Source organism: Rana temporaria, assembly GCF_905171775.1.
Source record: "Rana temporaria chromosome 9 unlocalized genomic scaffold, aRanTem1.1 chr9e, whole genome shotgun sequence".
Lineage (NCBI taxonomy): Eukaryota > Metazoa > Chordata > Amphibia > Anura > Ranidae > Rana > Rana temporaria.
The window spans coordinates 68,027-91,164 of record NW_024404481.1 but is presented as its reverse complement, the minus strand read 5'-3'; the positions used below and the strand labels follow the sequence as shown (position 1 = coordinate 91,164).

General features: G+C 51.2%; 1 protein-coding gene across 1 annotated transcript in view; it reads right to left on the bottom strand.

Annotated features, from left to right (window-relative positions):
- The window catches only part of TAF1 (TATA-box binding protein associated factor 1), a 127,831-nt gene that overhangs the window by 91,376 nt on the left and 13,317 nt on the right, over positions 1 to 23,138 (bottom strand). Inside the window, exons 3-10 of the mRNA XM_040334447.1 lie at positions 22,727 to 22,843; positions 18,076 to 18,195; positions 16,114 to 16,355; positions 13,889 to 14,113; positions 8,035 to 8,289; positions 6,571 to 6,775; positions 6,376 to 6,492; positions 2,782 to 2,949 (exon numbers count right to left, since the gene is read on the bottom strand). Coding sequence (XP_040190381.1) covers positions 2,782 to 2,949; positions 6,376 to 6,492; positions 6,571 to 6,775; positions 8,035 to 8,289; positions 13,889 to 14,113; positions 16,114 to 16,355; positions 18,076 to 18,195; positions 22,727 to 22,843 — 1,449 coding nt within the window. The remainder of the gene's footprint in view (positions 1 to 2,781; positions 2,950 to 6,375; positions 6,493 to 6,570; positions 6,776 to 8,034; positions 8,290 to 13,888; positions 14,114 to 16,113; positions 16,356 to 18,075; positions 18,196 to 22,726; positions 22,844 to 23,138) is intronic.

Here is a 23,138-nt window from a genome sequence, read left to right as displayed (position 1 = left end):
CTTGGTCATCCATAAGGTTGTTTCGGCTTTTCACATTAATGAGGACATTGTTCTTCCATCCTTATGCCCTCAGCCGAAAAACCAGAAGGAGACCACTTTGCATTCCTTGGACGTGGTTCGGGCCCTATGGGTGTACTTGTCTGCTACGGCTCAGTTTCGGAGGTCGGACTCACTGTTCGTGTCGGTGACTGGTCCTAAGAAAGGTCTGGCGGTCTCGTCGGCCACCATTTCTAGGTTGATCAGACAAGTCGTGCTCCAGTCCTATGCCCTAAAGGGACGGGCGCCTCCCTTTCAGGTCACGGCACATTCGACCAGGGCGATTGGTGCCTCTTGGGATTTCCGTCATCAAGCGTCTGTCTTACAGGTATGTAAGGCGGCGACCTGGTCGTCAGTCCACACCTTTTCAAAGTTTTACAAGGTGGATGCGAGTGCATCTTCGGATGCCTCTTTTGGCCGCAAGGTGTTACAGGCGGCAGTTTAAGGTTGGAGTTCCTCCGTTGAACTTTGGTTTGTTTGGGGTGAAGCTTGGTTTGCTGTGTTTTCCCACCCCTCAAAATTTTTGACACTGCTTGGGGACGTCCCTAAGGTCAATGATGCTGTGTCCGTCCATGAACGGAGGAGAAAATAGGATTTTTGTACTCACCGTAAAATCCATTTCTCTGAGTTCATGGACGGACACAGCACCCACCCCTCCTTTTGTTTGTACTGCTTGTCTACGAACTGAGGCTGGATGCTTCCAGAGAGTGGGATGTACCCGGGGGACCCGCCCCCTGGGAGGTGCTGTACTGAGAGAAGTGTTTTAACACTGATAGCCAGATTCAGAAAGACTGGCATAACTTTGATGCGGCGTAGCATATCGTATATACGCTACGCCGCCAGAGTCAGAGAGGCAAGTGCTGTATTCACAAAGCACTTGCCTCCTAAGTTACGGCGGCATAGCGTAAATGGGCCGGCGTAATCGCGCCTAATTCAAATGAGGAACAGGGGGGCGTGTTTTATGTTAATGACTCGTGACCCGACGTGATTGACGTTTTTAACGAATGGCGCATGCGCCGTCCGTGGACATATCCCAGTGTGCATTGCTCCAAAGTACGCCGCAAGGACGTATTAGTTTCGACGCGAACGTAAATTACGTCCAGCCCCATTCACAGACGACTTATGCAAACAACGTAAACATTTCAAAATTCGACGCGGGAACTACGTCCATACTTAACATTGGCTAGGCCAGCTTTTTGTTCGACTAACTTTACGCCGGAAAAAGCCTTACGTAAACGACGTAAAAAAATGCGCCGGGCGCACGTACGTTTCTGAATTGGCGTATCTAGCTCATTTGCATATTCTACGCCGAAATCAACGAAAGCGCCACCTAGTGGCCAGCGTAAATATGCACCCTAAGATATGACGGCGTAGGAGACTTACGCCACTCGTATCTTAGCCTAATTTAAGCGTGTCTGGTTTCCAGAATACGCTTACATTTACGACGGCGTAGATTCACTGATACGCCGGCGTAAACGTCTCTGAATCTAGCTATTAAAGTGGTGTTTTTTTCTGCCTAGTCTCTCCTAGAAGGAAAGGTATATAACCCCTAAGGTCAATGCTGCTGTGTCCGTCCATGAACTCAGAGAAATGGATTTTACGGTGAGTACAAAAATCCTATTACCTCCCCCCACAGACTGTCTACAGGGAGGGGTACACAGATTAGTCCTGACAATGTAATGCCCGGTACACAAAATGAGATTATCGGATGAATGATCGTCCGTTTTTTTTTTTTTGGATGCTAATCTCACGTCGAATCTGATGAGTTTACTAAAGTCAAGAAAATTCTCAAAAAAATTCGGAAGTGATTGTACGCGTTGTGTTGTAATGCATTTGTTTTGCCTTTTCGGAAGACAGCTGTACTGATTAAATGAAAATCGTACCATCTGAATTTTTTTCCCGTGAATGTCGGATAGAATAATATCGGACTAACTGTCATAATCGGCTCTCGAAATCTCTGTACCAACGATCCCATTATTGTACGAGCGATTCCAAAGCGGCATTTTTCGTACAATTTTCAGATTGTGTGTACGGGGCATAAGAAGGTGCTCCCAACAACTCGTTATGTGTATAAAAGACAGCTGTCCACAGAATCTCTTTCCTCCAATCACATCTCACCATCATGGATATACACACACACACACACACAGTGAAACTCCGGATTGCGAGTAACGCGGTTAAAAAGCGTTTCGCAATACGAGCGCTGTGTATTTTTTTAAATCCTGACTCGGTTTGCGAGTGTTGTCTCACAAAATGAGCAGGTTTCAAGCCACAGTGGTGTGCAGTACCGCATTTGGCCTGAGGTGGGGGGGGGCACCGGAATCGATTGGAAATGCTTGGAAAAACACGGAAATACTCAGTTCCCGAGCCTCTCTGAGGTTTTCCGAGTTCAGCCGCGCTGTCCCTGGGCCTTTCCAAGTGTTTCTGTGGCTCTCTGGCGCCCTCCAACCTCTGGCTTCATGCAATATTGCATGCCATAGAAGTGAATGTGGAACAAATTATTTTCGTTTCCATTGGTTTCAATGAGGAAACTCGCTTTGGATTACGAGCATTCTCCTGGAATGGAATATACTCGTAATCCGAGTTTCCGCTGTATATATATATATATATATGTGTGTGTGTGTGTGTGTGTGTGTGTGTATATATATATATATATATATATATGTGTGTGTATATATATATATGTGTGTGTGTGTGTGTGTGTATATATATATATCATACTTTGGTGTATAAAACACAACCCACCTAGGATAATGTTTTCATCGTTGGGATCCAAGGTGAGGACCGGCGGGGCCAATAGTCTGTCCATGGCCTGATCATCCCAGATGATGTTGTTCTCCCATCGTCCATACACCAGCTCTTCATTGTCAATGGGGAAAATTGAAAACCACGGGCGGTCCTCTTCTACAGACACTGCGGAGAAGAATGAAAATCATTGCTATTTAATTATTCACAATTCTACAAAATAACTTTTTTTAGATTGCAAGCTCCCAGAATCAGGGCCCCCCTAACCCTCCTGTGTTGTCCCCTTAATATTGTAAATCCTGTATAATAATAATGAGACCACAAGGTCCATCTAGAGCCGGCATGTCCAAAGTCCGGCCCGCGGGCCAATTGCGGCCCCCCTGGTAATTTGAATATATATATATCTTTTGTGGCCCCCAGGGCCATGAATTAATCAGCGCTTCCTCGGAGGAGACAGGGAGGGGGCGGGACCAGCGCCATCAGATTACTGGAGAATCTCCTGTTTACACGGCGGCCTCTGCAATAGGAAGTCCCGTCTCCTGGGCTGCCATTGGACAACTGTTCTGTCTATCATAGGAGGCAGGACTTTGTATTAAAAGGGCCGCCGCGTAAACAAGAGATTCTCCTGTATGTGATCTGTTCACGCTGGTCCCGTCCCCTCCCTGTCTCCTCTGAGGCTGCAGATGGGCATTGATCAGGCTGCACTGATGGCAAAGGTGAGGCTACATTCATGACAACGGTAAGGCTGCATTGATTGCAACGGTGAGGCTGCATTCATGGCAATGGTGAGGCTGCATTCATGGCAATGGTGAGGCTGCATTCATGGCAATGGTGAGGCTGCATTCATGGCAATGGTGAGGCTGCATTCATGGCAATGATGAGGCTGCATTCATGGCAATGGTGAGGCTGCATTCATGGCAATGGTGAGGCTGCATTCATGGCAATGATGAGGCTGCATTCATGGGCACTGACCCTTATTTTGCTTCACAGTTCTCTATTTAACCACTTCCCGCCCGGTCAATAGACAATTGACGTCCGGGAAGTGGTTCTGAAATCCTGACTAGACGTCTATGGACGTCCTGCAGGATTTCGGGGCGCGCATCGCCGCGATCGGTGATGCAGGGTGTGAGTCTGACACCCTGCATCTCCGATCTCGGTAAAGAGCCTCCGGCGGAGAAACTTTACCACGTGATCAGCCGTGTCCAATCACAGCTGATCACGATGTAAACAGAAAGAGCCGTTGATGGCTCTTCCTCACTCGCGTCTGACAGACGCGAGTAGAGGAGAGCCGATCGGTGGCTCTCCTGACAGGGTGGTTCGCGCTGATTGTTTATCAGCGCAGCCCCCCCTCGGATCGCCACACTGGACAACCAGGGAAGGGCAAAAAAAAAGGGCAATAAAAATAAATAAAAAGTCAGTAAAAAAAAAAAAAAAAAAAATATGCCAATCAGTGCCCACAAATGGGCACTGACTAGCAACATGGATACATCAGTGCCACCCCACAGTGCCCACCTATCAATGCCAATCTGTGCCACCCATAAGTACCCATCAGTGCCACCCATCTGTGCCGCCTATGAGTGCCCAGTGCCGCCCATGAATGCCCATCAGTGCCGCCCATGAGTGCCCATCAGTGCCGCCTATGAGTGCTCATCAGTGCCGCCTATGAGTGCCCATCAGTGCTGCATACTAGCGCCGCCAATCAGTGCCCATCAGTGCCACCTCATTGGTGCCAATCAGTACTACCTCATCAATGTCCATCAGTGCCGCCATATCAGTGCCCATAATTGAAAGAGAAAACTTACTTATTTACAAAAAAATTAACAGAAAAAAAACGTAATCTTTTTCAAAATTTTCAGTCTTTTTTTAGTTGTTGCGCAAAAAAAAAAAAAACGCAGAGGTGATCAAATACCACCAAAAGAAATCTCTATTTGTGGGGAAAAAAGGACACCAATTTAGTTTGGGTACAGCGTAGCATGACTGCGCAATTGTCATTCAAAGTGCGACAGCGCTGAAAGCTGAAAATTGGCTTGGGCGGGAATGTGCGTAAGTGCCCCCCGGTATGGAACTTCCCTCTTAAAGTGAAAGTGTGCATTATACGCTGATAAATACGGTATCTCCAAATAACACGCCTGAGCTCATCTTTAGTCCTGAGCGGCACTCAGGGATTCGTTGGGGCCACTAATATATATATTACTGTATTTATCGGCGTATACCGCGCACTTTTTTGCCCTGAAAATCAGGGCAAAATCGTGGGTGCGCGGTATACGCCGATACCCGCGCCGAGTTTGAATACTGCGCCGTCATATACTGAGCGCAGTACACTCGTGTATAGTCGGGCAGGCTCGGCTCCTCTCGCGCTCACGTCCTGGACGTACAGGACGTGAGCGCGAGAGTAGCCGAGCCTGCCCGACTATACACGAGTGTACTGCGCTCGGTATATGCCGGCGCAGTATTCAAACTTGGCGCGGGAAAGCGGGGATCGAGCGAGGAGGACGCCGCAGAAGGACGCCGGACCCGACGAAGAGGACACCCGAAGCCGCAGACGGACCCGACGAGGCCGCCAATGGACGCCGCGCAAGACCAAAACTCTTTTTTTTTTACAGGAATGTCGGGTCCACTTTAGGGGTGCGCGGTATACGCCGGAGCGCGCAATAACCCGATAAATACGGTATATCTATCCAAATAACACGCCTGAGCTCATCTCTTCACCACACACAGCCACAAAGGCGGGAGAATTCTTGTTGGGCCGTGTATTAGTTGTTTCGGCCCTAGCGGTGTGTATTAGTTGTTTCGGCCCTAGCGGTGTGTATTAGTTGTTTCGGCCCTAGCGGTGTGTATTAGTTGTTTCGGCCCTAGCGGTGTGTATTAGTTGTTTCGGCCCTAGCGGTGTGTATTAGTTGTTTCGGCCCTAGCGGTGTGTATTAGTTGTTTCGGCCCTAGCGGTGTGTATTAGTTGTTTCGGCCCTAGCGGTGTGTATTAGTTGTTTCGGCCCTAGCGGTGTGTATTAGTTGTTTCGGCCCTAGCGGTGTGTATTAGTTGTTTCGGCCCTAGCGGTGTGTATTAGTTGTTTCGGCCCTAGCGGCGTGTATTAGTTGTTTCGGCCCTAGCGGTGTGTATTAGTTGTTTCGGCCCTAGCGGTGTGTATTAGTTGTTTCGGCCCTAGCGGTGTGCATTAGTTGTTTCGGCCCTAGCGGTGTGTATAAGTTGTTTCGGCCCTAGCGGTGTGCATTAGTTGTTTCGGCCCTAGCGGTGTGTATTAGTTGTTTCGGCCCTAGCGGTGTGTATTAGTTGTTTCGGCCCTAGCGGTGTGTATTAGTTGTTTCGGCCCTAGCGGTGTGTATAAGTCGCTCAGACGAACACACTTAGACCGAAATTTAACGGTTCAAAGAATGTCGGGCAAAATGGTCGGCCCTCACACATGTTCACGTCATGGAATCTGGCCCTCTGGACACCCCTGCTCTAGAGGTTCTCTGTGTCCTGCCCCACCATGCCAATCCTATCACAGTCTATAGAACTAGAGGCCTAGATGATGTGGCCCCCGGGGGTTGTGGATTGGGTGGGAAGTGCCGGGGGCTCCTCTAGCTGTCACTTGCCTTGCTGCTCGGGAGGATGCTTCTCTTTCCCTTTAGAGGAGATGAGCACGGCGGATAAACTGGGTTTTTGCACAAGTGGTGTTGGGAGATTGAGCAGCGATCCGGTGCGATTCAGTCCTGCACAAAGGAGAGAATTAGAGGACAGTCCCTGCACACACTGGGCACTACTATGAGGAGACGGAGGGTAGAAGGCACCTTGCTGGGCGTTGTAGGCCATGGCGTTTCGGGTCATGCTGGAAGGAAGCCACCCCGCCAAACTGGCTCTCTGAGTCTTGGTGACTTTGTGCTTCACGTCTTCTCCATTCCAGATGACATCGTCCTCCCACTGGAGCTGTGTCACCATCAGGAAGTGCTCATCCTGGAACTGGCTGTCCGGGTTTTCCTCGGGGGGCTCCTTTTTCTGAAACGCATCGCAAAAATAAAAATAAATAAAGATAACACTCGACTTAAACTCCATCATCAGCCAATAAGATCTGCAACGTTCAGCACAGGTCATCACTTAACCCCTTCCTTACCACGCTATAGCCAACAGACGGGTACAGTGAGGCTCTGCTGGGAGGGCGTCCATGGACATCCCTCTGGAGCCACACCCCTCGCGTACATCCGGCGTGCTCTGTGATCGCTGTGTCCTTAGTATCAGGGTAAAGGGCCAATCACAGCTGATCACAAGGTAAACAGATGTGCCAGTTATCAGCATTTCTTTCCTCACACTCTGCCACAGCATGAGGAGAGGGGAGGGGAGGAGAGAAGAGGTAGAGGGGAGGGGAGGAAGAGGGGAGAGGGAGATGGGAGAGGAGAGGGAGAGGAGAGGAGAGGGGAGGGGAGAAGAGGGGAGAAGAGGGGAGGGTAGGGGAGGAGAGGGGAGGGTAGGGGAGGAGAGGGGAGGGGAGGGGAGGAGAGGGGAGGGGAGGGGAGGGAGAGGGGAGGGAGAGGGGAGGGAGAGGGGAGGGGATGAGTGGAGAGGGGAGGAGAGGAGAGAAGAGGGGAGAGGAGAGAAGAGGGGAGGGGAGGGGAGGAGAGGAGAGGGGACGAGAGGAGAGGGGACGAGAGGGGAGGGGACGAGAGGGGAGGGGACGAGAGGGGAGGGGACGAGAGGGGAGGGGACGAGAGGGGAGGGGACGAGAGGGGAGGGGAGGGGACGAGAGGGGAGGAGAGGAGAGGAGAGGAGAGGGGAGGAAAGGAAAGGAAAGGAAAGGAAAGGAAAGGAAAGGAGACGAGAGGAGAGGGGAGGGGAGGGGAGGAGAGAAGAGGCGAGTAGAGGGGAGGGGAGGAGAGGAGAGGAGAGGGGAGGAGAGGAGAGGGGAGGGGAGGAAAGGAAAGGAGAGGGGACGAGAGGAGAGGGGAGGGGAGGAGAGAAGAGGAGAGGAGAGGGGAGGGGAGAAGAGGAGAGGAGAGGGGAGAAGAGGGGAGGGGAGAAGAGGAGAGCCAGTAACCAGAAATCTTGACAGGGGACATGTACACAGATAAATCAAGGAACTGATCATCAGCACTCATCAGAGCCGCCCATCAGTGCAGCCCCATCAGCGCTCATCAGCACCACCCATCAGCGCCGCCCAGCAGTGCCGTCCATTAGGGCTCATCAGAGCCGCCAATCACCAGTGCCGCCTTATCAGCGCTCACCAGATCCACATCAAACTCCCGTACATATATGGCCATTACCTTCTCTGTCTCCATTTCCGTCTCCTTTTCTGTCTCCTTTTCTGCCACTTCCATTTCCTCCTCCTCATCATTTTCATCCTTCAGCCTAAAGCCGTAATCAAATCCGCTGCCATCCTCCGACACTCCCAGCATATCGTACCACAGCTGTGCCGGGCCGTAGCGCCATTCTGCAATCCTCGGCTTTGTGTCCGCCACCTTATCCGTGTCCCCCGTGGACTGAGAGAACTTGGACTCCACGGGAGCCATCATGGTGATCTGCAGGAAGGAAGATTTATATCACACAACATCGCCACCGCTTGGGGGGTAATAAACCCTCATCACTAAAATAACATTCCCTTCCCCCTCATCACTAAAATAACATTCCCTTCCCCCTCATCACTAAAAGACCATTCCCTTCCCCCTCATCACTAAAATAACATTCCCCTCCCCCTCGTCACTAACATTCCCTTCCCCCTCATCACTAACATTCCCTTCCCCCTCATCACTAAAAGACCATTCCCTTCACCCGCTCCATTTTACTTGTCAAATATTGCTGCCAAATTTTTTTTTATTATTATAATTTTTATTTTATTTTTTACACGTTGCAAACCAGCATATTCTTTATCCACTTGAAGACCCGGAATGTTTTGGCACTTTTTGTTTGCAAGTTTTAATCAGGATTTTTTGCTAGAAAATTACTTGGAACCTCCAAACATTCTATCTATACATATATTTTAATTATTATTATTATTATTTATATACATTATATATTTTTATTATTATTATTATTATTATATATTTTTATTATATATATATATATATATATATATATATATATATATATATATATATATATATATATATATACATATATAAAAATATATATAATATAATCACACACACACACACATATATATATATATATATATATATATATATATATATATATATATATATATAAAAAATATATATAATATAATAATAATAAAAATAATAATTAAAAAAATATACATATATATATATTTATTATTTAGCAGAAACCCGAGGGCGATTGTTGCAATTTTTTATGTCACACAGTATTTGCGCAGCAGTTTCTACAAATGCAATTTTTTTTGAGAAAATACACTTTATTGAATTAAAAAGACAAAAACATTTTTTTACCCCAATTTTTGGCTAAAATATAAAAGATGATGTTACGCCGTGTAAATAGATACCAAACATGTCACACTTTAACCACTTAAGGACCCCTTCACGCCGACATACGTCGGGCAGAATGGCACAAGCACATACCTGTACGTGTCTCTTTAAGGCCCAGCCGTGGGGTTGTAAGGCGCGCTCGCCGCCGACTTCCCCGTTCTTCATTGTGGCAGTGTCATTGATCGTGTGCTCCCTTTTATAGGGAAAGACGATCAGTGACGTCACACGTCCAGCCCCACCCCCTACCGTTACAAACACATATGAGGTCACACTTAACCCCTTCAGCGCCCCCTAGTGGTTAACTCCTAAACTGCAATTGTCATTTTCACAGTAATTTTTTAGAAACACTCATCGCTGTATAAATGACAATGGTCCCAAAAATGTGTCAAAAGTGTCCGATGTGTCCGCCATAATGTCGCAGTCACGAAAAAAAACGCTGATCGCCGCCATTAGTAGTAAAAAAAAAATATTAATAAAAATGCAATAAAACTATCTCCTATTTTGTAAACGCTATAAATTTTGCGCAAACCGATAAACGCTTATTGCGATTTTTTTTACCAAAAATAGGTAGAATACGTATCGGACTAAACTGAGGGAAAAAATGTTTTTTTTATATTTTTTGGGGATATTTATTATAGAAAAAAGTAAAATATATTGAATTTTTTTCAAAATTGTCGCTCTATTTTTGTTTATAGCGCAAATAATAAAAAACGCAGAGGTGATCAAATACCATCAAAAGAAAGCTCTAATTGTGGGGAAAAAAGGACGCCAATTTTGTTTGGGAGCCACGTCGCACGACCGCGCAATTGTCAGTTAAATCAATGCAGTGCCGAATCGCAAAAAAAGAGATTTTTAATACAGCTTACCTGTAAAATCTTTTTCTTGGAGTACATCACGGGACACAGAGCGGCATTCATTACTATATGGGTTATATGGAGTACCTTCAGGTGTAGACACTGGCAATCTCAAACAGGAAATGCCCCTCCCTATATAACCCCCTCCCATAGGAGGAGTACCTCAGTTTTGTAGCAAGCAGTATGCCTCCCAAAATGGTCCTCAAAAAAGAGGGGTGGGAGCTCTGTGTCCCGTGATGTACTCCAAGAAAAAGATTTTACAGGTAAGCTGTATTAAAAATCTCTTTTTCTTTATCGTACATCACGGGACACAGAGCGGCATTCATTACTATATGGGATGTCCCAAAGCAATGCTTACAATGAGGGGAGGGAGAACATCTCCAAGACAAAAGGATTTAATTTAGAGGTATACTCAAATCATAATAAATCCAACTTAGTTGAGAAAAATAATCTTAAATTTTAAATTTAACTCAAAAAAAGAGGAGCCCCCGGAATCCGAGGGTCTCAAACTGCAGCCTGCAGCACTGCCTGCCCGAAGGCAGTATCAGTATTCCTTCTTACGTCCAACTTGTAGAATTTTGTAAATGTGTGGACAGAAGACCAGGTTGCCGCCTTGCAAACTTGAGCCATAGAGATCTGGTGGTGTGCTGCCCAGGAGGCGCCCATGGCCCTAGTAGAATGAGCCTTTAATGATACTGGAGGAGGCAACCCTTTCAAGCCGTAGGCCTGAGTGATTAATTGCTTAATCCACCTAGAAATGGTGGACTTTGCAGCTGCCTGCCCCTTCTTGGGCCCATCCGGTAGAATGAACAGCACATCTGTTTTCCGGATCTTCTTTAGCTTTAATATAGGCCTTCATGGCCCTGACAATATCCAAGGTATGCAGCAACACTTCCTTTCTGGAAGTAGGTTTAGGGAAGAAGGATGGTAATACCAAATCCTGGTTCAAATGAAAACTGGATATAACCTTCGGTAGGAAGGAAGGATGAGGGCGAAGAACGACCTTGTCCTTATGAAAAACAAGATATGGTTCCTTACAGGATAAGGCCGCCAGTTCCGATACTCTTCTTGCGGAAACTATGGCAACCAAAAATACTAACTTCCTTGTCAGTAAAACCAAAGGAATATCAGCCAACGGCTCAAACGGTTGTTTCTGTAAACTTGACAGAACAAGATTTAAATCCCACGGACAAAGCGGGGATTTAACTGGAGGTTTAATACGCAAGACCCCTTGAAGGAAGGTCTTAACCAGCGAGTGGGTGGCCAGCGGCCGCTGAAACCACACTGACAGAGCAGAAATCTGTCCTTTGATTGTGCTTAATGCCAATCCTTTATCCACTCCTAGCTGGAGAAAACTTAATACTCTATCGATGGTAAATTTGCGAGAAAGCCATCGCTTGGACTCACACCAGCCTACATAGGCCTTCCAGACCCTGTAATAAATCACCCTAGAGACCGGTTTCCTGGCTCTGATTAGGGTAGAGATTACTTTCTGAGACAGACCTCTACCCCTGAGAATCAGGGATTCAGCTTCCAGGCCGTCAAATTTAGATGCCGTAAGGCAGGGTGGAGGATCGGACCTTGCGATAGCAGGTCTGGCCTTAGAGGCAGAGTCCAAGGGTCTCCCACTACCATCCTTAGGATTAGTGAGTACCATGCCCTTCTGGGCCATGCTGGAGCTACCAGGATAACTGGTATGTGCTCCACCCGGATCCTGCGTAGCAGGCGGGGTAGTAACTGGAGCGGGGGAAACGCATAAAGAAGTTTGAACTGATGCCAAGGGCAAACCAGCGCATCGGTTCCGCAGGCCATCGGATCCCTTGAGCGGGACATGAACCTGTCTAGCTTCTTGTTGAGTCTCGATGCCATGATATCCACGTCCGGCACTCCCCATCTTTGGCAGAGTGCTTGAAAGACTTGTGGATGCAGAGACCATTCCCCCGGCCATAGAGTCTGGCGGCTTAAAAAGTCCGCCTGAAAATTGTCCACTCCTGGAATGAATATTGCCGATATGCAGGGCACATGAGCCTCTGCCCATAGGAGAATCAAGCTCACCTCTCTCTGAGCGGCTTGACTCCTGGTTCCCCCTTGGTGATTTATGTATGCCACGGCCGTGGCATTGTCTGATTGAATTCTCACCGGGAACCCCTGCAATTTTGACGTCCAAACTCTGAGGGCTAGTCGAGCAGCTCTGAGCTCCAAGATGTTGATGGGCAACTGCTTCTCTGGCTTTGCCCAAGTACCTTGGCGAGTGCAACCATCCAAAATTGCTCCCCAGCCCGTCAGGCTGGCGTCTGTGGTCACTATCTTCCAAGCCACTGGGCTGAAAGACTTCCCCTTCAGTAGATTCTGAGGGTCTAACCACCAACACAGACTTTGTCGGACTCTTGATGAGAGCGGCAACGGGATATCCAAGGCCTGTGGCCTTCTGCTCCATGCTGACAGGATGGCTGCCTGCAGGATGCGAGTGTGGCTCTGGGCGTATGGTACCGCCTCGAATGTGGCCACCGTCTTGCCTAGTAACCTCATACTTAGGCGAATAGTCGGTTCTTTCTTGCTTAGAACCAGTAGGATTAATTCCTTGGAACAAACAAGGAAGGGCCGCCCCTTCCTTAAGCTACTGACCCGCCCTTCCCCCCCAGCTAAACGGCGCCAATTGCGCCTATAATACGTGAACGCGCGCCGCGCGCGCGCCCGCCGACAGGGGGGGGGGGGGTTGGGGGGAAGGGACCTCTCAGCTCCAGCAAACTGCAGCCTGCAGCCTGGAACCACGAGGAGGTCAGCGTTTTGCAGGCTCTGAGGAGGAAGACTGAATGGAGCATCGCCTGGAGGCTTGCAGGTAAGCACAGCTCTCTGACACACACACATAGTTTTATATCACACAGGCCCCACTCAATGCTTTTCCAACACTACAAGGGAGGTCACATTTTATGGGGAATAATAACACATAGAGCCATCCTATCTTTATGATATGTGACTAGTTTGCCAGATGCAGCGCATAACTTTAGGCATGTCCCCTGTGACCCCCCAGAAAAAACCTGCTAAGAACCAAGTTCCGCAAGTTTTCCCCTCACTTACCTGCTCCATGCCGCAGGACTTTGCCAAGCAAGAGGCCCAATCTTCCCCCATCTCGGTGGGGATGTCTAGACCTTCAGGCCCTGGGTTCCTATGAAGGATCCACTGTCCTGGGCCCATATAGCACTCTGGCAACAGAAAACATTAGGCACCCAAAGGTTTCTAAGTTCTGGGCCCAGGGTCCAGCTCTCTAAAAAGAAAAGCATTATGGGCTATACCCCAAGGGTTTGGGGTCCGGTTACTGACCACTTTAGCGCTGAGGCCTTTGGACAGAACCGGTTAGCTCACCTAATCCCAAGGATGTGGAGGCAAGCTAAACCATGACTAACACCTAAGACACTGGCGTAAAAACTGAGGTACTCCTCCTATGGGAGGGGGTTATATAGGGAGGGGCATTTCCTGTTTGAGATTGCCAGTGTCCATCACCTGAAGGTACTCCATATAACCCATATAGTAATGAATGCCGCTCTGTGTCCCGTGATGTAACGATAAAGAAAGGGGCACGGCCCTTAACCTGCATAATGGTCCGGGGCTGAAGTGGTTAAAGCTGCACTCGTTGAATGGTAAAAAAAAACGACAATACTTAATGATCTCCATAGGCAACATTTTAAAATATTTGCCGATGACAAGTTTAGAGTTACAGAAGAGGTTGAGGTTCACCTGGGGGAGGGGACACACCCCGCCCCTCACACCAAGTCCCTCCCTTCTATCAGGGGCTGGGTCGGTGCACAGGATCCTGAGATTCTCACCTCATCATCGGAGAGGCATTGCTCGGGGGGCGGGGGAGGTGCATATTCATACTCCCAGCAGGATCTCTTCTCTATCACCGCCTCCACGTCTCCTTCTCCTCCTTCTTCTTTGGTGTGCGGCTCCTGCGTCTGCTCCCGGTGCTTCTTCCTCCTCTTCCTGCGAGCGCTGCGCCACACCGACAGCACGTTCTTCCCGGGGCCAAACAGCCGGAGGAAGCGCAAGACCTGCCGAGAGATTCAACAGTATGTGAGAAAACATGTGACCTGCGTCAGAGGCGTAACTGGAACCTTTAGGGCCCCCGGTGCAAGAAGTCATGAAGGGGCCCCCCTTGGCCCCCGGACCGGGCCCCCTACCACTAATCCCGGGGCTCTTTACTCGCATCGTGGAACCCTTTATTGCAGGCCACCTTCCTGCGATCTTGGGGTCTCCCCAAAGCGGGCGGAACACCAGAGCCCCGTCGCAAGTGCGACTTTTGCCCCCCCCCCGGGACTTCCGCCACTGGTGGGAGTCGTTTTTTTTTTTTTGTTGTTTTATTACTTTTTTATTTATTTTTTACAATTTTTAAGGACCCCCATTGAGAGGCCTTTGTGAGATATCAGGGGGGTCTAAACCTGATGTTTCACTTTTGAGACAGAGAAGAGACTGGAGGACACCCCCCCCCAATCTTCATCTCTGCAGCCTCAGCTGCACATAATGAGTGAACAGGAAGAGCTCTGTACAGAGGCTTCCCCTTCATTCATACACTGAGGCACAGGAAATTGGTACTGATCACTGACTCGATTCATTAAGACAATGAAGGGGCCAGTAAATTACACATTTACCAGCCCCTTCCATCGCTCTCCATCCTGACAGCTCCCCAGCAGCAGCCAGCGGGAGGGGGAAATAGGATTTTTGTACTCACCGTAAAATCCATTTCTCTGCGTTCATAGACGGACACAGCCTTCTTTGACATTAGGGTTATGCTTCTTCCTACTAGGAGATCTCCTGGTAGGAAGAAGCATAACCCTAATGTCAAAGAAGGCTGTGTCCGTCTATGAACGCAGAGAAAACTAGGCAGCGCTGTGGGGGGGCCAGGGCAGGACACTGTGGTCCCCGGGGCAGCAACACAGGGATAGGGAGGCGGCGGGAGCGACATGTGGAGAAATCTATGCCCTCCATGCAGCCGCTGAATGGGAGGGGGAGGAGCGGAAGCTGCATTCAGCGGCTGCATGGTGAGATCGGTTCCTGTACATCAGGGGGTCTCAAACTGGCGGCCCTCCAGCTGCTGCAAACCTACAAGTCCCATGAGGCATTGCAAGGCCGACAGTAACAAGCCTGACTCCTCAGGCATGATGGGACTTGTCGTTGCACAACAGCTGGAGGGCCACCAGTTTGAGCCCTCTGCTCTACATGCTGATGTCCCCGCCGCCCTCCTATCCAGGCGTACAGGGGGGGCCACATGCCCCCCCCCCCCCGGAGCAAGGGCCCGGGTGGCAATGGTGACCCCTGTATGTACGCCCCTGACCTGTGTATATGGAGACATAGACAATATCCAAAGGCGCTGACAGAGAATCTAAGGCCGGCCATAGACTGTTGGAATCTGGGGCGGTTCAGCAAAAACAACTTGGGTACAACCAGCCTGCTGGATTTTAAATGCGATTATCGCTAGCGGCCGGTATAGCCGATAGCAATAATCTTCTCCTAGCAGGAAGAATACAATGGTTTGGCGGGAGGGATTTCCCTGCTGCAGGAGGAGGAGCCAAAGATCACAACTCTCCAAGGACAACCCCTCCCCTCCCGCTCCATTCATAACATATTGCAGTCCATCGCCAAGCCTGAACACAATGATGTGCGGAGGACCCCCTGTGTAAGCTCTGACACGGAGCAGGGCGGAGGAGGAGGAGCCAAAGATCACAACTCTCCAAGGACAACCCCCCCCCCCCCCGCTCCATTCATAACATATTGCAGTCCATCGCCAAGCCTGAACACAATGATGTGCGGAGGACCCCCCTGTGTAAGCTCTGACACGGAGCAGGGCGGAGGAGGAGGAGCCAAAGATCACAACTCTCCAAGGACAACCCCTCCCCCCCCCCGCTCCATTCATAACATATTGCAGTCCATCGCCAAGCCTGAACACAATGATGTGCGGAGGACCCCCCCTGTGTAAGCTCTGACACGGAGCAGGGCGGAGGAGGAGCCAAAGATCACAACTCTCCAAGGACAACCCCCCCGGAGCCTCTCGTACCTTTCCAGGTCTGAACTCGGGGAAAAGCTCGGTCACGTTGGGAAGTAGTTTGGTGTCGTCTCTCTGCATTATTCCCGCCAGAGGTAAGGTCAGCGTCCGCTCCTTGCCGTCACCCTTCCCCCGTTCCTGAGGTCCGATCTCAGATTCCGAATCCGAAGAACTGCTGAAGTCCACTTTGTCTACATTGGCCGAAGACGGGGCGATGATTGACGGCAAGATAATTCCATCTCCGTCTTCAGGGGCTGAAAGAAAAGGTCACAAGTATATCAATCATTCACAGGAGGGGTTATACAGCGCCCCCTACAGGAGAAAGATGCTCATCACATGTACACAAGGAGGGGGGAGAGGTGTCACACCATGGAGCCGCCATCCAGATTCATTCCAACCCCAAGACTTGGGGCAACGCGTTTTGGTGACCAGACACCAGAGACCACCCCCTTCATCTGGGCTTGGAGATGGAAAACAATGTACGGAATACAAAGTGTATGGAAGAATGAAGTAGGTAAGTGTTCATCAGCAGCGGGATTAGCACCAACCCCTCTACTGACACGCATGGCCCTTACTGACCCTGAATTATCAGTGTGCTGGCCCCTAGGAGTCAGCAATGGCCTCATCCCATCCCCCATCTCATGGGTGTCTCTAGAGTACCAGCCAGACAACAGGAATATTCAGAAGGGAGTCAGGAATGCCCCCCCCCCCTATGTGTCCCTAACCAGACAACTGGGGTATTCAGAAGACGGTCAGCAATGCCCCCCCCCCCCATGTGTCTCTAACCAGACAACTGGGGTATTCAGAAGAGGGTCAGCAATGCCCCCCCCCCCATGTGTCTCCAGTATACCAGCCAAACAGTATATTTAGGAGAGGGTCAGCAATGCCCCCCCCCCCCCATGTGTCTCCAGTATACCAGCCAAACAGAATATTCAGGAGAGGGTCAGCAATGATCACCCCCCATGTGTCTCCAGTATACCAGCCAAACAGTATATTTAGGAGAGGGTCAGCAATGCCCCCCCCCCCCCATGTGTCTCCAGTATACCAGCCAAACAGAATATTTAGGAGAGGGTCAGCAATGGCCCCCCAGTATACCAGCCAAACAGAATATTTAGGAGAGGGTCAGCAATGGCCACCCACCCCCCCATGTGTCTCCAGTATACCAGCCAAACAGAATATTCAGGAGAGGGTCAGCAATGGATGCCCCCCCCCCCACGTGTCTCCAGTATACCAACCAAACAGAATATTCAGGAGAGGGTCAGCAATGCCCCCCCCCCATGTGTCTCCAGTATACCAGCCAAACAGAATATTCAGGAAAGGGTCAGCAATGGCCGCCCCCCCCCCCATGTGTCTCCAGTATACCAGCCAAACAGAATATTCAGGAGAGGGTCAGTAATGGCCACGCCCCCCCCCCCATGTGTCTCCAGTATACCAGCCAAACACATAGAAAATTTAGGACAGGGTCAGCAATGCCCCCCCCCCCCCCCATGTGTCTCCAGTATACCAGCCAAACAGAATATTCAGGAGAGGGTCAGCAATGCCCCCCCCCCCATGTGTCTCCAGTATACCAGCCAAACAGAATATTCAGGAGAGGGTCAGCAATGATCACCCGCCCCCCCCCCCCCCCATGTGTCTCCAGTATACCAGCCAAACAGAATATTTAGGAGAGGGTCAGCAATGGATGCCCCCCCCCCCCCCACGTGTCTCCAGTATACCAGCCAAACAGAATATTCAGGAGAGGGTCAGCAATGCCCCCCCCCCCCCATGTGTCTCCAGTATAGCAGCCAAACAGAATATTCAGGAGAGGGTCAGTAATGGCCACGCCCCCCCCCCATGTGTCTCCAGTATACCAGCCAAACAGAATATTTAGGAGAGGGTCAGCAATGGCCACCCACCCCCCCATGTGTCTCCAGTATACCAGCCAAACAGAATATTCAGGAGAGGGTCAGCAATGGCCGCCCACCGTTCTCTTACCTGTGGATGACGGTCCTTTCTCTTCATCCTTTTTACTGGACACCGGGGGAGGTGGGGGAGGCGGCATGAGCTTGGAATCGATGTCTTCACAATCCGCATCGTAATCATCGTCATCATCATCTACAGAGGAAAAGGAAGATACAAATCACTCTGTGTGACAACAATGTATCCAACAAGAACTATGTGTGTGGTCACATGACTTCCTTCTCTACCGAGGTATGACTGTGTTAGTGGCCCTGGACATGTCTGTCAGTCTCCTGTTAGAAATCATGGGTCCCCCAACTGCCTACCTTACAGGGGACCCCACAGTCTACCTGACAGGGGGCCCCCCATAGCCTACCTGACAGGGGGCCCCCCATAGCCTACCTGACAGGGGGCCCCCCATAGCCTACCTGACAGGGGGCCCCCCATAGCCTACCTGACAGGGGGCCCCCCAACTGCCTACCTGACAGGGGAGCCCCCCCACAGCCTACCTGACAGGGGGCCCCCCATAGCCTACCTGACAGGGGGCCCCCCAACTGCCTACCTGACAGGGGGCCCCCCCACAGCCTACCCGACAGGGGGCCCCCCACAGCCTACCCGACAGGGGGCCCCCCACAGCCTACCCGACAGGGAGCCCCCCACAGCCTACCTGACAGGGAGCCCCCCACAGCCTACCTGACGGGCCCCCCCCAACTGCCTACCTGACAGGGCCCCCCCCCCCACAGCCTACCTGACAGGGGGCCCCCCATAGCCTACCTGACGGGGGGCCCCCCCCAACTGCCTACCTGACAGGGGGCCCCCCCAACTGCCTACCTGACAGGGGGCACCCCCAACTGCCTACCTGACAGGGGGCACCCCCCACAGCCTACCTGACGGGCCCCCCCCCCAACTGCCTACCTGACAGGGGGGCTCCCACAGCCTACCTGACAGGGGGGCCCCCACAGCCTACCTGACAGGGGGGCCCCCACAGCCTACCTGACGGGGGCCTCCTGACTCTGCCCCTTGACCCAACACCTGATCCTGACCCCTGCCCCCACCTCAAGTGATATCCATCATCTCTTGTGATACCTTGGGCAGTGACAGTTACTCTTTATGGAGAGAACTGGGGTTTATTAGACCCCTGACCCCTCCAAGGCAAGTGATCGGTCCGATTGGCTGCTTGCCTGGTTGGTCCCAGCCAGGTCAATGTAGAACTGAACCTGGAAGTGATGAAATCCTCATAGCTTCCATCTTCAGTGGTCACAGATGGGAGGGGGAAACAGAAGTTCCTCCTCCTGCTTTGTGGGCCGCAAACCCGACGTGATGGAAGGGGGGAAGTGGTGGCCGCACGTAACTAGCGGGGAGCGCTTTACCTGCGCATCAGTTTTGTATTTCCGAATATAAACTCACTTTACTGTTAAAAATAATTGTAAAATGGAAAACTCCGGTGGGTGTACCAAGATGTCCGCTCTCCCCTTCTCAGAGTATCCTTACTATGGAGGAGTGCGGGGTGTACCAAGATGTCCGCTCTCCCCTTCTCTCTGTATCCTTACTATGGAGGAGTGCGGGGTGTACCAAGATGTCCGCTTTCCCTTCTCTGTATCCTTACTATGGAGGAGTGTGGGGTGTACCAAGATGTCCGCTCTCCCCTTCTCAGAGTATCCTTACTATGGAGGAGTGCGGGGTGTACCAAGATGTCCGCTCTCCCCTTCTCTCTGTATCCTTACTATGGAGGAGTGCCGGGTGTAGCAAGATGTCCGCTTTCCCTTCTCTGTATCCTTACTATGGAGGAGTGTGGGGTGTACCAAGATGTCCGCTCTCCCCTTCTCAGAGTATCCTTACTATGGAGGAGTGCGGGGTGTACCAAGATGTCCGCTCTCCCCTTCTCACTGTATCCTTACTATGGAGGAGTGCGGGGTGTACCAAGATGTCTGCTTTCCCCCTTCTCAGTGTATCCTTACTATGGAGGAGTGTGGGGTGTACCAAGATGTCCGCTCTCCCCTTCTCACTGTATACTTACTATGGAGGAGTGCGGGGTGTACCAAGATGTCCGCTCTCCCCTTCTCACTGTATCCTTACTATGGAGGAGTGTGGGGTGTACCAAGATGTCCGCTCTCCCCTTCTCAGAGTATCTTTACTATGGAGGAGTGCGAGGTGTACCAAGATGTCCGCTCTCCCCCTTCTCACTGTATCCTTACTATGGAGGAGTGCGGGGTGTACCAAGATGTCCGCTCTCCCCCTTCTCACTGTATCCTTACTATGGAGGAGTGCGGGGTGTACCAAGATGTCCGCTCTCCCCCTTCTCACTGTATCCTTACTATGGAGGAGTGCGGGGTGTACCAAGATGTCCGCTCTCCCCCTTCTCACTGTATCCTTACTATGGAGGGGTGCGGGGTGTACCAAGATGTCCGCTCTCCCCCTTCTCACTGTATCCTTACTATGGAGGGGTGCGGGGTGTACCAAGATGTCCGCTCCCCCCTTCTCACTGTATCCTTACTATGGAGGAGTGCGGGGTGTACCAAGATGTCCGCTCTCCCCCTTCTCACTGTATCCTTACTATGGAGGAGTGCGGGGTGTACCAAGATGTCCGCTCTCCCCCTTCTCACTGTATCCTTACTATGGAGGAGTGCGGGGTGTACCAAGATGTCCGCTCTCCCCCTTCTCACTGTATCCTTACTATGGAGGAGTGCGGGGTGTACCAAGATGTCCGCTCTCCCCCCTTCTCACTGTATCCTTACTATGGAGGAGTGCGGGGTGTACCAAGATGTCCGCTTCCCCTTCTCACTGTATCCTTACTATGGAGGAGTGCGGGGTATAACAAGATGTCCGCTCTCCCCCTTCTCAGTGTATCCTTACTATGGAGGAGTGCGGGGTGTACCAAGATGTCCGCTCTCCCCCTCTCACTGTATCCTTACTATGGAGGAGTGCGGGGTGTACCAAGATGTCCGCTCTCCCCCTCTCACTGTATCCTTACTATGGAGGAGTGCGGGGTGTACCAAGATGTCCGCTCTCTCCCTTCTCAGAGTATCCTTACTATGGAGGAGTGCGGGGTGTACCAAGATGTCCGCTCTCCCCCTTCTCACTGTATGGTTACTATGGAGGAGTGCGGGGTGTACCAAGATGTCCGCTCTCCCCCTTCTCTCTGTATCCTTACTATGGAGGAGTGCCGGGTGTAACAAGATGTCCGCTTCCCCCCTTCTCACTGTATCCTTACTATGGAGGAGTGCGGGGTGTACCAAGATGTCCGCTCTCCCCCTTCTCAGTGTATCCTTACTATGGAGGAGTGCGGGGTGTACCAAGATGTCCGCTTCCCCCTTCTCAGTGTATCCTTACTATAGAGGAGTGTCGGGTGTAGCAAGATGTCCGCTTTCCCCTCCTCAGTGTATCCTTACTATGGAGGAGTGCGGGGTGTACCAAGATGTCCGCTTCCCCCCTTCTCCCTGTATCCTTACTATGGAGGAGTGCGGGGTGTACCAAGATGTCCGCTCTCCCCCTTCTCAGTGTATCCTTACTATGGAGGAGTGCGAGGTGTACCAAGATGTCCGCTCTCCCCCTTCTCACTGTATCCTTACTATGGAGGAGTGCGGAGTGTACCAAGATGTCCGCTTTCCCCCTTCTCACTGTATCCTTACTATGGAGGAGTGCGGGGTGCACCAAGATGTCCGCTCCCCCCTTCTCACTGTATCCTTACTATGGAGGAGTGCGGGGTGTACCAAGATGTCCGCTCTCCCCTTCTCACTGTATCCTTACTATGGAGGAGTGCGGGGTGCACCAAGATGTCCGCTCTCCCCCTTCTCACTGTATCCTTACTATGGAGGAGTGCGGGGTGTACCAAGATGTCCGCTCTCCCCCTTCTCACTCTATCCTTACTATGGAGGAGTGCGGGGTGTACCAAGATGTCCGCTTTCCCCTTCTCACTGTATCCTTACTATGGAGGAGTGCGGGGTGTACCAAGATGTCCGCTCTCCCCCTTCTCAGGCTATCCTTACTATGGAGGAGTGCGGGGTGTACCAAGATGTCCGCTTCCCCTTCTCACTGTATCCTTACTATGGAGGAGTGTGGGGTGTACCAAGATGTCCGCTCTCCCCCTTCTCACTGTATCCTTACTATGGAGGAGTGCGGGGTGTACCAAGATGTCCGCTCTCCCCTTCTCACTGTATCCTTACTATGGAGGAGTGCGGGGTGTACCAAGATGTCCGCTCCCCCCTTCTCACTGTATCCTTACTATGGAGGAGTGCGGGGTGTAGCAAAATGGCGGCGACGAAACGTCACTTCTGTTACCAATTCTGACGGGTCGCCATATCTGACACAACGCAGTAAGCCTACGGTGAGAAAGCGGTAGCGGCCATCTTGGTACACCCCGCATTTGCCTGCAGTAAGCCTACAGTGAGAAGGCGGAAGCGGACATCTTGTTACACCCACCCAAGTCTTGCCCCTAGAGAGGGCAGCACTGCCTGCCCCAGAGATGGGATAAGTGAGGGTCTGGTAACCGATCGGCTGGGGGGTGCAGGTGACCCAACCGACTGGGGGAGGGGGGGTGGCTGTGGGTACATGGTTTGCCTTGCCCCCCAAAAAAGGAAAAGATAAGATTTCAGGAAAGAGAAGAAGAAGTTCCTATAACCAAGTCTGGAATTGGGCTAAAGATAAAAACAATCACTTTGCCGCGGCCGCCGCCATGGCGACCACTTACCTGATCTCCGGGAGAGGGTGAGGCTTCCCATGGCCTGTCTGTACCGGCGGGACTCATCTTCAGCCACCTCAGTGATGTCCGAGTAATCAATGGCGTCATCCGTGCTCTTCACCCATCCTACAAAGACAGAGACAATCACTGGGACCCGCCCACCTACCCTTCATACATCCCCGCCCACCTACCCGTCATACATCCCCGCCCACCTACCCGTCATACATCTATCCCCGCCCACCTACCCGTCATACATCCCCGCCCACCTACCCGTCATACATCTATCCCCGCCCACCTACCCGTCATACATCCCCGCCCACCTACCCGTCATACATCGATCCCCGCCCGTCATACTTCCCCGCCCACCTATCCGTCATACATCCCCGCCCACCTACCCGTCATACATCCCCGCCCACCTACC